This window comes from Caretta caretta, chromosome 11, assembly GCF_965140235.1.
Source record: "Caretta caretta isolate rCarCar2 chromosome 11, rCarCar1.hap1, whole genome shotgun sequence".
In the NCBI taxonomy this organism is placed as follows: Eukaryota; Metazoa; Chordata; order Testudines; family Cheloniidae; genus Caretta; species Caretta caretta.
In genome coordinates this window covers 2,068,702-2,084,611 of record NC_134216.1, presented here as the reverse complement: position 1 = coordinate 2,084,611, position 15,910 = coordinate 2,068,702, and the positions used below count along the sequence as shown (strand labels likewise).

Below are 15,910 nucleotides of genomic sequence, written 5' to 3'. Positions count from 1 at the left end.
CTGGTCAGTGGCCCAGTTCTGGCAAACCCAGACTTTGACAAGCCTTTTGTGGTGTTCACCGACGCCTCCGACACGGGACTGGGGGCAGTGTTAATGCAGGAGGATGAAAAAGGGGAGAAACACCCCATCGTGTACCAGAGCAAGAAGTTGCTACCCCGGGAGCTACGGCAAAACTCTCCATCCCCCTCAGGAGCTGGTCCACTAGACGCTGGAAGGTGGCCGGCGCTCTCTTGAGGCCGAAAGGCAGGGTCAGGAACTCATAGAGCCCCAGAGGGGTGATAAAGGCCGATTTCAGCCGGGCATCTGCATCGAGAAGGAGTGCCTGGCCATGGTGTGGGCCCTCAAGAAACTAGAGCCCTATCTCTTCGGGCGACACTTCACCGTCTACACCGACCCCTCTCCCCTGACCTGGCTGCACCAGATGAAAGGAGCCAACGCCAAGCTCCTGAGATGGAGCCTGCTCCTGCAGGATTACGACATGGACGTGGTCTATGTGAAGGGAAGTGCCAACCTGATAGCGGATGCACTGTCCCGGAGAGGGGGCCCCGAACTTCCCCAGGTCACTGGTCACAGTGACCCCGCTCAGTTCAGTCTCAAAGGGGGGAGAGATGTGATGCAGCAGGATGGGGGGAGCGTTGACCTGGGAATGTGGCAGGGGAGTTTCAATGGGAGACCTGAGAGCCTGTCACCTGAGCCAGGCTGGGGACGGGGAGGTAACACCTCTGCCCAGGAATGTGAACAGAAGCTGCAGAAGGGAGCCTGCTGGGGGGCGTTTAGTTTCAGTTTGGGGCTGGGTGATGGAACGCAGGAAACCCCAGGGCTGGAGTCTAAGTTCCCTGCTCCCCCAGAAGGACTTGACTGAGGGGTCCGGGTTGTACCCACAAGCTCTGTTGTGGACTGTGTTCCTGTTGTCCAATAAACCTTCCGTTTTACTGGCTGGCTGAGAGTCTCAGTGAATCCCAGGAAGAGGGGTGCAGGGCCTGGACTCCCCCACACTCCATGACAGCTGGTCTCAGGGACAAGAACAGAACATGATATTGTGACAAACCGGTGGCCATCTAGGACGTGCCAGCTGCCGTTGCAGAACACAGGCGGCATGGTCTGTTGCATGTGGAGGCCACTTGAAACGCCATGGCTACAGCTAGGATAGAATCCGGGGCCTCCTGGTCCAAGAGCCCTGATCACACACTGAAGGGAAATCTCCACTAGCTAGCTGCGGTACACAGCCAAGGACACACAATGGAACATTTCTGTCCAGCAGGGCGCCATAAGGAATCACACATGCGATTACAACAATTGTGTTCCAGCCAGTCATCGAAAGTGTATAGGACACAGATTCCTGCCCGTATTATTTCAAGTCTCCTCTCTCATTCCTGACCCCGCCTATGAGAATGTTCCTGAGTGAACCCTGAGTTGAGACTGGAGGCAAAAACAGGCCATGGTCCCTGCTACCAACATAGAAACTGCAAATCTGCCTGCCTGGGTGAAAAAGCACCTGAAATCTGCCAGTGCCTGGTTGTCCCGGCCACAAAGACTGGACTGAGGCTCTGTCTACACTGGGGATTGCTGCAATTGCACCCAGTGGTGAAGCTGCTCAAGTGCAAACCCCGAGCGCAGGCATATTCAGATCCCTGGCTATGCTGGTGTGAGCTCACCCTGCTTGCAAGAACCTCTGCAAAGGTGCTAGAGGTTTGTACTGGGAGAGTCTGATAGGCTGGGCTCAGGGCAAAGCCGCAGGGCCGCAGCCCAGCCTTGCTCCTGTCTCCTCAGCTGCCGTCCCTGCAAGAGACGCTCCAGGGCGCTGTCCGGACACTGGTTCTTCCATCACTCCCTCTTGGAGGCCGTTGGTGATCTCTTCATTAGCAGCTGTTTGGGTACAACTAAGCTAGAGGGAGGCATTATCATCACCCCCGCCCAGCTGCCCCTCCCGGAGCCAGCCCGCCGGGCCTCACGCTGGGGCCGTGAGAGTGAGCGATGGCCCCGGATGATGCTGGAGGGCGTCGCTGGCTGGCTATTGTGCGGTGCAGCTTCAAGGATGAACGCCCGGCCCTGTGCAGTGCGCACGCTGCTGCCTGGCCAGGTGATTGCCCGGCCTGCGATCGCCAAGCAGGGTGGTGCCACGCGTCTGCTGAGTGTAAAACCTGATCCACCGAGCAACCAGGGCACCTAGAAAACCGCAGCCAGCATGGAGAGCAGAGACAGCCCAGATCACCCAGCTCCTTAAACTCTCATCAGAACGGTCACACTGGGTCAGACCAAGAGTCCGTCTAGCCCAGTGTCCTGTCTCTGACAGCGGCTGGTGCTGAATGCTTCAGAGGCAATGAACAGAACAGGGCAATGATCCATCCCGTGCCATCCAGTCCCAGCTTCTCTCATGGTATTTTCTCCAAGAACGGGGCTATTTACCGGGGGACTCCTGGCCAGACTAACTCAGGGTCTTTATCATCCACCTCTCTCCCTGCAGGGGCGGTGAGATGTGATTAGTACTTGCAATGCAGCGGGCCACAAGCCACAAAGCAGGGCTGTCATCCCATTGTGTTAGTAGCTGTACAAAAACAGAGGGCCCTGCCGCACAGAGTTAATATTCTAATTCCACATGAGAGGCGACAAATGGGTATAAAACATCTGGGGAAGGGGAAGGACACTATCAGGGCTAGGAACTCATGTGACACTGTGGGCATGACTAGCTGGTTTCAAAGCTGAGTTTTTATTTTATTTTATAGTTATATTTTGTAACACACACACACACACAAAGATGAAGACAGAAGTGAAGAGACTCCCATAGCAAACTGCTGTGGAGTTTTGCTGTGAACAGTTAATCAGCTGCCATGTTCCAGCCCAGAGGTGGCTGCATTTGAGTGGTGGTGTAGCGATTCCTGTCTTTGCATAGGTCCCCATTGCGCTAGGTGCTGAGGGGTTTCAGTAATCCTGCAGGGTTCAGCCCACCCTGCAAAGCGCTTGGTGACCGCTTGAGACGGAAGGGGGGAGAGAGGGCATGAGGCGCCATTGCTCCCCACTAATCCGTGTTTGCTCTGTTGGGCTTACAGGCTGGGCTGGGGCACAGGTTTCACTGGCATGGCTTTGGGATGGATGCAGTGCGGAAGCCACCCCAAATGGGTGCCTATAAACCTCTACTCGTCCCCACGTGGCCGGGGTGTGCCCCCCGTTTCGCAGCGCTCTTAGCAATGGTGTAGAGAGCAGTTTGATGCATACTGCTTTCCGTATCCCTCCACCTACACGGCCGGGGAGGCTTCGCTCCCAGCTGGCCTGGGACGGTCACAGCTGATAAATGGGAATCCTGGGACCGTGACCCAAAATGGAGCTTCTTCTCAGCCACAGCTGGCTCCTGGCCCAGGCTAGTCGGCAGTGGTCCATCCCCTTGGAGAGGGGGTTTCCAAGGCCATAACACAGGAACAGAACAGCTGAGAATGGGGCCCGAGGGAGGGCTGGGGACGGGACCTCAGAGCCCAGCTCCCTTGTAGGGTTGTATTTTATGGAGCACTCAGGATCAGAGGGCTGAGATGAAAGGGGAGCGGGAGCCTATTAATCTCACAACAAAGGCTTCCCGGAGTTAAGAATGGCAATAAAATGCTTTGGGTGTGTGTGGGAAGCACTGGGTGGGGGTGGGGGTGGGGGAGCCCAAGCATGCATGTGCAAGGACATGTGTGTCAGTGAACAAGGGACAGAGGTGTGTCCAGGCACGGAAGAATGGCTGAGCTAGTGGTTAATGGGACTTGGGAGGGCCGGGTTTGATTCCCAGCTGGGCCCCAGCTGCCCTGTGGGACCATGGAGCTTAACTCCGAAGAGGGGTTAAGTTTAGCTCACACATTGCTAACATGCACTAGCAGGGACCAGCCTGTCTCTGAGCTTAGACCCAGGGCAGCCCTGTGGAGCTCGACATCGCTGGATTGGCTGCGTTGCAGTCTAATGGCTTTGGGCCTCAGTTTCCCCATCTGTGCAGTGGGGATAACAGTCCTTTCTTTGTTGGCCTGGGCTACTTGGACTGTGAGCTCTTGCCTGGCACACGGTGTCTGTGCAGCACCTTTGGAGCTGAGAGCTTGGGAGGGATGGGGGGGGGGGGGGACAGACACTGCCCTTTCAGTTACTTTGCTCTCACATTCGAGGGCTGCGTGTGGCTGAGCCCCGGTCAGGGCTGGTGCAGGCGTCAGCAGACCTCCGTGACCTCACAGCCGCAGGGACTCTTTCAGTGGGGCACCGCTGTCAGGGCAGGTGTGGGACCTACAGTGTGCTAGGCGGGCGCTCTCTGAGAAGGGGCCATGGGGTGGAGTCTCCCCAGCAAGGTGCAGCTCAGATACATAGCTGGGCTGCTGCCTTGGACCCTGATAACATGCCCAGGGCCCTCACTGGGATTTCCAGGCCACTGTGCTGCACCTTGAACAGACACGGGCCAGGGACAAAGCCAGAGATCACAGCAGCTACCTCCACTCCAAGCTCCAAAGCTTTTGGTCACAGCTCTGTCTCCCACCTAACATTAGCCCCGTGGTTATGTCAGTGTCACTGAGAGCAGAGTTGGACCCTAGAGACAGGTTGTGACGTTACTGACTTGAACTGGGACCGTATAGATCATTGTTGCAACCAAGGTCCTGTAGTGGCATCAAATGTTCTCCAGAGACTTGATTTGAACCTGCCGTTTATTCTATGCTCACCAAGGCAAACCAAACTAGCCAGACAGAGAAGACTTTGGTTTTACCCCCCTGGCTAACCACAAGTCACACAAGCAATTCCCTTAGACACCCCAGTTTCCCAGTATCCCCACCAGTGCCACTGGTAGGGGGACAGATGGTTATGAAAACCAATACCCCAGTAAAAGAAAAAGGTACTCCTGATCCCAAAGGACCAAGCCCCAGACCCAGGTCAATGTACAAGTCAGCTCTTGCCCACAAATCATGCTGTTGCCAGTCCTTTAGCATCTAAAATCTAAAGGCTTATTCATAAAAGGAAAAGATACAGACGGGAGCTAGAATTGGTGAAATGGAATCAATGACATAAAGTGATGGCCAAGTTCTTGGTTCAGGCTTGTAGCAGCGATGGAATAAACGGCAGGTTCAAATCAAGTCCCTGGAGAACATCCCCAGCTGGGATGGGTCCTTCAGTCCTTGGTTCAAAGCTTCAGTTTGTAGCCAAGTCCCTCCAGAGGTCAGAAGCAGGATTGAAGACAAGACGGAGGAGCTGCAGCAGCTTTGTATAGTCTCTTGCCATGTGGTCTCTGCTTTCTGTGTCCCAAAGACAAGCTGCCCATCCCATGGCCTGGAAACACTTCAGAGTCCTGTCCCTAGACAGGTCCCTGCACACCTGGCTGAGTCCCCAGGCGTGTCTGCCTTCTCTCAGTGGGTCAGTTGTGTCGCTGATGGTCCCTAATGGGCCATCCAGCCAGCTAGGCAGAGCTGACACCAGCTTGTCTGGGGTGTCCCCCAGAAGCAGAGCATAAGTTTGAACTGCAGACAATACAGAGCCAATATTCATAACTTCAACTACAAAAATGATACACATATACAGACAGCATCATCCTAACCAGCAAACCATAACTTTGTCTTAGACACCTCATTTGACCCCCTTTATACAAGATTTGGTGCCACTACAGGACCTTGGTTGCAACAATGATCTATATAGTCCCAGTTCAAGTCAATAACGTCACACAGGTGCATGCTAGACCCTCCGTTGCAACAATGTAACATTCCTTCTAGCCACTAGGAACACAGCACTGGCTTCAGCTGAGCCCTTCTGTGCCCAGGAGACAGTGCCGATGGAGCAAGGGGTAACACGGCCCAGCGTGCGTGCACCTGAGGCGGGATAGAACAGGGAGAAGTGGTGCTAGCCCTTCCCGCAGGATTTCTAGCCCGCATGGAAATACGGGAGAAGATGGAGGCTCTGAGCCCTCCAGCTTGTTCCACGCACTGGCCTGGCTCCTGTCTGTGCCGCAACTGAGCAGCACGCTATCCCCACCGGCTCCCGAGGCTGCAGTTCTTGCCCTCTGCCATAGAGATGAGGGCATCTGCCTCTTCCCCCTCCTCTCGCTCCAGGGACAACGAAGGCAAAGGGGGTTCGATCCCAAAGGCCCAGCAGCAGGTCCCCCAGGTGAGCCCGTGTGCGCCGATGGCCCAGGGACTGCAGGGTGAGGGGGCGTCTCAGGTAGCTTGGCCCGTGGAGGGCTCTGGAGGCAGAGAGGGGAGACCAGTGTAGGGAGCTGAGCCCTCGGTGCCAAGCAGGCAGGTCGCAGCACTCTGGAGAAGTCGTGTGACCGGAGTTGTCATTCCACAGTGCAGTGTTCACGGGGGGCGGCTGCGGATACATGTGAAACAGACGGGCAGCTGTAGAGGGGAGAGGGGCTTCACGACCACAGCTATTTGGGCATCCGGTGGCGCCAGAGGGGGTACGGGACGGGTGCCACGGAGTGCAGCAGGACGCTCGGAGCGCTGGGTCTGAGAAGCGTCCGAGTGTTTTGCTGAACCACGGTCACTCGGGGCCTTTTGGGGCTTGGCCATCCTGGTGCGGCTCCAGTGGGACCTTCTGCAGCAGGAAGGGGCTGGCACCAGCGTCCATGCCAGGCTGCACTGCCTTGAGGCAGGCGCCCTGGACAGTGCACAAGAAATTGCCTTCCCACCACGAAACGCATTGCAAAGACTTCAAAGTGGTGAATGCCTCCCAGCTCTTCGTGCTCTGGAATTTGGTGCTAATTTTCCTTATTACAGGGTTACCACATGGTGGGGGGCTGCCCAATCTGTGCTCCAGAGGTTTTAGAAGCAAGGGCTGTGCTGGGCGAAGGTGAGACTAGCGCCCCCAACAGGCCAACCCCGGGGCTACCCTCACCCTGGGCAGGGCACCAGAGTCGTGCCAGGGGTCTCCAAGGAACATCCTCATCCAGCTGTCTGGACAGGCAGACCAAGGCTGGGCCGGCTGCTCTCAGGTGCACTGGGATGCTGCCGGGATACACTCGTGGTACTAGGGGGCACAGCTGTTCACGGGCAGAGGGCAAAGCCCTGAGATCTTGGGATGGGTACCGATGCTGCGCTTGGCCCCGCTGGCTCTGGGCCCAGCGAGCCGGAATTACCTGTTCAGCCCCAGCAAACCCCCTTCCTTCCCCTCCCAGAGCCGGGGTTTCCCGGGTTGGAGGTGCTGAGCTCTCCCCCACCGGGACGTGCTAGCGAGGCAGTTCGGGGGGTCCGGAGTAGCAGCTGTGTGGGCTGGCGACCCTGCTGGGTGGGTGGGCGGGAGGGAGGTGGTTCAATAGCCTGGATTGCAGGATATTGACACTGTGTTCCAGGCTGGCACACCCAGGGGCATCTGGTGGGATCACCCTGCCCTGCCCCTGGGACGGTGTGTGCGGCCCGGGGGGGCCAGTGATCAGGCCCCTCCTGGCTCAGTGCCAGTCTCCGTTCCTGCTCACACCCAGCTCTACACTTTCCTTGCACCCTGGCTCTCAGCAGCGGCAGACTCCAGGGGAACGCTCTGGCTTCCAGCCAGCCTTTGGCCAATGTTCTTCCACCCACACAGGCCGTGGCCACCCACATCAAACAAATCAAACCCCCCTCCCCGAGTCCCCACGAACAACCAACTCCCGGCTCCTGGCCAACACCACAAACACCTGCCCTGTCCGCCCACACCCTGCAGCAACCGCACGCGGCATTGCCCTCCCCTGCCCCGCCCCAAGTACAGGCCTGCTGCGTCCCCACGCGGAGACCAGAGGCCTGTCTGCTGACCGGGGCTAACCACCCGCCCACGCCAGCATGCCACCTGCACCCAGCATGGCACCAGCCAAACCCACCACCCGGGCCATGCCCACGCCCTGCGTCACGACTGCTGGGGGGAGCCGGGAACCACGACGCTGCCGGCCCCCACCATTCAGACAGTGCGAGTCAGGGCCCCACAATCCCACACTCTTTAGGAATAATAAATAAGTGGTTCTGCTTAGGAATCAGACCATTGGATGGGGAGGGACGTCCTGGGTCAGCTGCCCCCACAGATCATCCCCTTCGTAAACCGATCAAGTTCCATCTTCAGAGCAGACAGGTGTCTTGGCCCCCATTCTTCCCACCTCCGCTGCTTAGAAACCTCCTTCTCCTTCCCAGCCTGTGTCTATGCATGGCCAGTTTATCCCCTTTGGCTACCATAACTCTCCTCCCTTCCTGGGGTTTGCCCCCCTGCTGCATTTAGAGACAGCAATCAGATCTCGTAAGAGCGGCCCTCCATCCCCCTGGTCGTCTCAACATCGATTCCTCTTCAAATTCATCTTCCTTGAAGGTGGGCGGCCCACCGTGTGTACAGCCCGGTCCGATGGCATTAACACATCCCTATCTCGATGGGGAACGCCTCGCCTCACACGGCTTCCCATCGTGTTTGCCTTTTTCACGGCTGCAGCACATGGGTGGTGTGGTTATCCTGGGTTAGGCTGGCTGGTTCCTGAGCCTTTACGTCATGCTCATGCCAGGTTTTCACGCTTTCCTCTGCAACAAGGGTCCAGATCCTCAAAGGTGTTTAGGCACCTAACTCCCATTGGCCCGTACTTCATTTTCCTGTTTAAATGAAACCCGAGTCTCCTCATAATCACAGGACTCCAGGAGCTGGGGCTTTAAGAAATAAACCAAATATCGTGAGTTGGCAACACTATTGTTATACAATCTTTTACAGGGCAGATATGACACACACCCCCACACACACCCCATATGTACATCCTCCCCCAACATATATCACAGGGACCCCTCCATTGTCCCTCCCCCCACCACTACATCACAGACAATAATGCTACAGTCCCTGTGCTGAGAGTCACAGGCAAGGCAGATGCTGGTATTTTTGACCCAAAGTCTGGTTATATGAAGGGTGGAGGGGACCCAGGCAGAGTGGGGGTATAGAGAGGAAGGGCAGGAGGTGGGGACACACTCCAACACGGCTGTATAAAATCTCTGGATTTCTGAATTTTAAACAGAACTGAGAGGGGCTCCGGGGTCAGACTCTGGCTCCAGGAGAAGACTTTTGTTTTGTCATAAGAAAGGACAAGAGAATCAATCAAATCTCTCCAGGTCTGCCAGAGCCCAGGTGGAAGAGGTAGACATGGGGGGATTTGATTTTTTGCTCTGTTTTGCCTAAAAACCTTGTGGTTCTGTTTCAACCATCTGTCAAAGTACAATCCTGTGTGTGTGTGGTATTGTAAGGTAATGGATCTCTCTAGCTCCATCCCTGTTTGTGTCAAAGAGACTGCTGCCCTCTACTGACTGGAATCAGAACTGCTCAATAGTGTGTCCTATGACCTGTACTGCTAACAGCTCATGGAGATTTTCCTTTAGCTCGGCATATTAGGGGCCACCTCTGCTTTTGGAGTAGGCGGCTCCAAGTTACTCAAGAGTTTCTGGCTCCTAACTGGGGGAATCCAGTGTGAATTCCCTTGGAACGGCAAACAGCAAGCAGCCTTTGTGAGAAGCCTAATTGACCGAGAAAGAGATGGCAGTGCCCAGAAACCGGCCGGCTCAGCTGGATGACTTTAGTGGTGCATGCTGGCTGCGTAAATGGAAGGAGAAGGTGGATCGATCATGGAAGTGGGTGGGGAATGGAGAAGACCCTGCTGATGAGGGCAGCAGAGTTTAGCGCTCACGAGCAGCTGTTTTCGTGCTAGCTGGCTCTATTTCCAAGCCTGCGTGCTGGGGCGGCTGCCCAGCAAAAGCAGCGAGCGGCTCCGCCATGCTGGCGTTTTCAGAGATGTTTTAACACGAGTGGATGTTTAGCGCAAGCAGGACAGGCAGGTTTGGTCCAGCCCCCTTTAGCCGTAAGCTGCCCTGCATAAACCGTTCGCATTGTGTCCGCACTGGGGTTTACGAGCGTGTCCGTTCGAGCTAAACTCAACCCCTCACCGGAGCAGCCGAGCACCTCCCACTCAGTGAGGAGTTTTATCTTCACAGCTCTCCTGGGAGGCAGGGAGGGAGTTTCCCCATTTGACTGCTGGGAAAACGGAGGGTCTGCAGGCGGGAGGTGTGACAGCAGCTCGCTAGTGGCGATCCAGCGAGATCAAAGCCAGCTTGAGTGACAATTGCAGCCACGCCGCGGGAGCTGCCCTTCGTAGCCGGGTTCTGGGTGGGTGGGGCTAACCCACGGAGCCTCCTGTGCTCCGTCAAAGCCAGCCTGCCGTGTCCTCGTGCGAGCAGCCAGGCCTCCGGCTGCCCAGCGCATGTCCCCAAAGGGCCACGGTCACTGAGCCGCGACTCCAACCTGGGGCTCCAGGCCCAGGCCTGTGCACTTTCGCTAGCCGGCCCGTTCAGGTACCATCAACCCTCTTCCCTAAAGACCAGGGCTTACGTGGCTGCTGTGACCGATCCCCCATGTTCGGAGTCCCCTTTGTCCTCGACGATTAACGCAGCTCGTTAACGAGCCATAGCAAAGGCAGGCGCTGCTCCGGCAGCGAGCTCGCGGCTCAGTTCCAATTGCACACGGGGGCTGGTTTGCTGTCTGCACTGCGTTTGCAGCAGGGGGTGCTGTGCTGGGCTTAACGAACCCCCTTGTCCCCCCAGGTGGTGCTGGATAACATGCGGAGGAAATGCAAGTGCCACGGCACCTCCGGCAGCTGCCAGCTGAAGACGTGCTGGCAGGTGACCCCCGAGTTCCGCCTGGTGGGCTCCCTGCTCAAGGACCGCTTCTCCGGGGCCACGCTGATCCGGCCCCACAACAGGAACACGGGCCAGCTGGAGCCAGGCCCCGTGCGCCACCGGCGCCGAGCCAGCGTTGGCGACCTCATCTACTTCGAGAAATCGCCCGACTTCTGCGAGCGGGAGCCGGCCCTGGACTCCCTGGGCACCCAGGGCCGGCTGTGCAACAAGAGCAGCCCGGGCATGGACAACTGCGAGAGCTTGTGCTGCGGGCGGGGCCACAACATCCTGCGCCAGACCCGCAGCGAGCGTTGCCACTGCAGATTCCACTGGTGCTGCTTCGTGGCCTGTGAGGACTGCCGCCGCACCGAGTGGGTCAGCGTCTGCAAGTGAGGCGGCCCGGCGCGGCTTCCCTTGGCCCCGGCCGGCGCCGCCCAGCCCGGTTAACGCTCCTTCCGCCCTCTCCGGGGCCGCGCCGGCCCCTGCCGCGGGGAGCGGTCAGACGACGGCCCGGGCAGACCCCGGCGCTGCTCCCGGACGGGGAGAGACCCCACGCCGGGACCCGCAGGGCAACTCTGTGGCGGGGCAGGGGTGGGGTGGGGTGGGAAGGGAAGGGTGGGGGGCGTTTCCGAGCTATGTACCCTTCCTTCTGCTCAGGGACAGCATTAGCCACAGCCCACGGGCTGCAGAGGCTGGATGGGATTCGGGCCATTCGTGAGCAGCTCCGGCAAAAGCTCCGTCCCCACCCAGTGTGGACACGGGCAGAGACCTCCAGGGAGCAGGGGACTAAATATCCCAGCAGTCTCCCTTCGCCCGCCCGGCTCATTCAATGGAGAGGGGCAGCTCAGGACTCACCGGACTGCACTGAAAAGGGATTTTCATATGAAAAAAACATGTAAGCAAGATTTGTAAGGACACTAACCCAGTGTTTCGAAGAGGAGGAGGGGTCCCCAGCGCCCCGGGGCCGTGCCACGCGCGCCCGCGGCTGGTGGTGTCTGGTAAGTTATTTTATTATTGTGAATAAAAGTGGATTGGAGACGGCGCCGTGCAGCGGTTCTGAGCGTGGGCTGGGGGCGGGAGATTGGGAGAGGGTTTTAATGGAGGGGCAGCCCCCTCCCTGCTCTGCAGAGTCCCCAGGGGTTTAAAGGGAGCTTATGCGGCTAGCCGCTGCTGCGGGAAGGCAGAAGAGACCCCCTAGAAACATGGGGTGCTCCTTTGACCACTTTAACCTCCTTCGCCCATTGGCTCTGCAGTCCCACTGAGCCTCCTGGCCCCACACAGGATCCACCCCTGGGAGCAGAGGGGTCAGGATCTCCACGGATCAGTGGGAGCCGGTGGGAAGCTAGGCCCCAGGCGGTTGTGAAATGGACGCGGGATCCAACACAGCCACAGAGGCAGCCTCCTGTCCTGCCGCCGGCCACGCTGTATGTGTTCCGGGGATACAGCTGGGCGCAGAGGCCCTGGAGCTGCGGGGGGCTGGGATCTTTCACCAGCACAAACGTCACTCGGGAAAGACAGGCAACCCATGGGGACAGGGGCAGTTCTGCATCCCCTGGGACTGGGCAGGAGGGGAGTCGGGGGAGCCCTGGAATAGCCCAACCCCCTTCAAATTCACCCACCCAGCATAAGAGTGGCCTGGCACATCCTGCGCCCACGAGCTCCTGCAGCACCAACAGTGACCCCAGGCCCCACGGGCAGGATCCCGCAGAGCTCAGGGGACCGAGCCGCGCCGGTTTCCATGGTCTCAGACGTTGGCGGGGCCCGAGGGGAGTGCCTGTCACACACGAGCCCCCGCTGCCCTGCACGCGGATTCCTGCTGCTGGCATCTCCCCGGCCATCCTGGGCTCAGCCCCCGGGCTACGCGAAAGGAAAACACCAGAGTGGAAGGAAAGGCCCCGCTGCCCCAGCTAGGGAGGGCCCCCCGAAGCGCTGCAGGAGGGATCCAGCCTTGCCACGTTCTGGGCTTGAGCCAGCTGCTCTCCCCATGCCAGGGGAAGGAGCCGGCCCGGCAGCCCAGCGGATCCAAGGCCTCTACCCGTGGCATGGAGAAAGCAGGGCCCGCTGCCCCCAGCCTGCCCCAGAGGGACCCCCTTTCAGGGCGAGAGGGGAGGTCAGACCCTCGGGCTGGTGCAGGTCTTGGCACGTACTGTGATGTGGAGGGAACAGGCAGCGAAGGCCGGCTCCGCTCCCAGAGCCAGCTATTACCATGGCCGAGCCTGTGCCACGCCCCTGACCGCTGCTGGCCCCGTTGCTGACTTTGATCTCAAGCCCGACAGGCCTCCATCTCCCCATCCCGTCAAGCCCGTTGAGCTCAGTTCTGCCTGGCCACCCCCAGCTTTGACTCGGAGCGGGGCAGGGCCCTGGCCTCTGCAACTCGGGGCCCAGCAACCCCACTGCTGCTGGCATCAGGCTCAGAGCAACAGCGGGCGGGAAGGGACCTCGAGCGGCCATCCAGAGCCGCCCGCCCTGAGGCAGGGCCAAACAAACCTAGATCAGCCCCGCCAGGCTTTGTCCAACCTGTTCTTAAAAACCTCCAGGGACGCGGATTCCACAGCCTCCCTCATCCGTCACCCCGGCTTCGTCTGGAAGGGCGATGGCCGGGCGGTGAGCAGCATGCTGGGTTGGGGGGTATTTCTACATGGGCCCAGATCCTCACCTGGGGTAAATCAGCACACGAAGGGCACTACTGACAGCAGCTCCGAACTCGGCCCTTGGCGTCGGGCGCAGCTGTGTCTACTGCAAAATAAACTCGGCTCTGTGGGCCGGCCAGCGGCCGCAGACAAACAACGTGGGCTGGACCGGAGGGAAAAAGCTCCTGAACTCCTGGCAACACCTGCCCTGCTGATGACTCGGCCCCGTGACCGCTCAGAGGGTGTTGTTCGTATGGCGGTAGTGATAGGGACCCCGCTGGGAGCAGGACCCCGCTGCGTTAGGGGCTGGACAGACACAGAACTGAAGGCGGCCCTTGCTGCGAGGGTCCCACAGGTTAAGTACAGGGCCCAGCAGGACTCAACTGAGAAACAGACATTTCTGGGGTCCTGAGAATTATAACACTGAGTAGCTACCAAACCGTAAGTTGTCACAAGCGACAGCCCTGTCTCTAACTGCTGGTGGCTGCAAACGGACAGGCTGCCTGGCTCCTGCAGACCCTAGCGCCTTCCTCTGGGCGTCATGGGAGACATGAGACCAGGCCGAAAGGAGCTTGCCAGGATTAACATGTGCGTAGCACACAGAGGCCTCACTCGAGATCAGGGCTCTGCCATGCCGGGCACAGTTGTGGTCCCTGCCCTGGGGCATTTAGAGCCAGAAACAACAAACAAGACCGAGTGAGGGGACCGAAGGAACAAGAAGGCGATCAGGCGCTTACAGAGACTAGCTTACGATCGTGGGTTATTGTGCATAAACATCGGCTGTAACACCCCCAGGTTCCCAAAGCACCGTACCAGCTTGCATGCTGGGCTGCGTAAGAGTGATCACTCCCCCATCACTGAAATGCAGCCACCTCTGGGGAAAACACAGCGGCTGGCTAGGAGCCGCTCTTCCACTGTGAAAAGAAAAGGAGTACTTGTGGCACCTTACAGACTAACCAATTTATTTGAGCATGAGCTTTCGTGAGCTACAGCTCACTTCATCAGATGCATACCGTGGAAACTGCAGCAGACTTTATATATACACAGAGAATATGAAACAATTCCACTGTGGTTCAGTTGAGAATAATGGTGGCCACAGGCCCTGCAGGAAAGAAGGAAGCAGAGAGGCAGGATTGGAGGACCTGGGTTGGACTTTGGCCAGGACTACGGGGTCCATGCCCTGACACATACAGGGTGGGGTTTTCACACAGGCCAAGTTTGTTTCACTGCAAAGAGATTTGCTTCCCCTGGGATCTGTAATTTCCACATCTCAAAAACCAACAGGGCCACCGGCCACCTCCAGCAGGAGCACGGCCCCAGAGTGCTCCATGGTGCACCAAGGGATGTGCACTGCTCCCCCCATCCAAAACTGCCCCCCACCCTCCACTGGTGACTCAGTGTCCCACCTGCGCTTGTTCTATCGTCCCCTCATGCCCACAGACACCTGGGCCCTCCAGCTCCACTTCCTCCCCTGGGGGGCTCTCCTCCTAATCCCCCCCGGAAGTCTCAGCTTCAGAGCTTGAACGGGGACCCCCAACACTGGGAACCCCTCTTCCCAATGTAATGCTGCATGGAAACCCAGCCCCCTCATACCTCGACCCTGGGACCACCCTTCAGTAGCAGGGCGACCCCCTTGCCCAGCTCCTCAAATGTTCACCTCCTCCCTCCCCAGCCCCTGTGTCTCTGGGCGGGGAGGTCGGCCTCTGCACATCAATCACATCTCGGCACTTTGTACTTGGCATCTGTTTCCAAACTCCAAGGGGCTGCTTTGCGGGGAGCGTGTGATCTCGCTGGGCTGCCTCAGACAGTAATTTACTCTCCCCTCCACCAGCTCATTAACGCCCCAGCTACTAATCCAGCAGCATTTACACGCTGCAACAGCTGGGTCGCCCGCTGCGGGCGGCTCACCTGGCCTCTGCTTGATGTGGTCTCGGGGAGGTGCAGCGGGGACATGGCTGCATCCCCACAATCCCACGCAACTTCCCCCCGCAAAATTACAGAGAGTCTGGTGCATTTCCGATACACCACTCAAACACCACGCTCGGGTGACGTTAAGCTAGCAGGCGCCGTGCCGTGGCCCGAGGCCCTCTCCTCTTTCACACACGTTCATTCGCCTCAGTACGCGCCAACCGTCCAGCAGCCCCAGGAAGCTCCGAGCGCAGGTGACATTTGCAAGCTGCCCCCCTGCTTTGTAAAGTTCAGCCATCACGCCACTCCGTTAGTGACGCCCTCAGGCAATCCGAGGCTCACACTGCTTTCCCCAGCCCCAAGCGTTGCAATCGACCAGCGACCCTAAAAATCAGAGCCCTGCCACAGCCACTTTTCGGCTTTGTGCGCAGCTGTGCAAGGGCTGCGTCAAACAGGTCGGCAAATCCGCGGTTAAAACGTGCCCTGAAGGCAGCCATTCAGTCCCCACTCGCCGGTAAAAGCCCTGTCCTGTGACGGGCTCAGGGCATTCTGCCTAGGTCTTCAGCCACCACCGGACATCCTGGACTAGAGCCGGCCATCCGCAGCAACATTCCTGTCGTAGCTTGTTCTTGACACCAGTCCTGGAGCAGAGGGGGTCACAAACAGCACCCAGGAAATCCCCTCTCTTGGGGTTCTTGGCCAAATGCCTACACCTGATTTCCAGGAAGCAGCAACTCTGCTGCAAGAACTGACTCTAATTCGAATAAATTCCCCTGCCATTTG

The 15,910-nt window shown here is 58.3% G+C and overlaps 1 protein-coding gene across 2 annotated transcripts in view; it reads left to right on the top strand.

The window, feature by feature from the left end:
- WNT10A (Wnt family member 10A) overlaps nucleotides 1–11,166 on the top strand; it is a 49,542-nt gene extending 38,376 nt beyond the window's left edge. For both annotated transcript variants that reach the window (XM_048868760.2, XM_048868761.2), the window contains one exon: nucleotides 10,515–11,166. In XM_048868760.2, coding sequence (XP_048724717.2) covers nucleotides 10,515–10,982 — 468 coding nt within the window. In that variant the 3' untranslated portion in view covers nucleotides 10,983–11,166. The remainder of the gene's footprint in view (nucleotides 1–10,514) is intronic.
- Nucleotides 11,167–15,910: the final 4,744 nt, after the last annotated feature.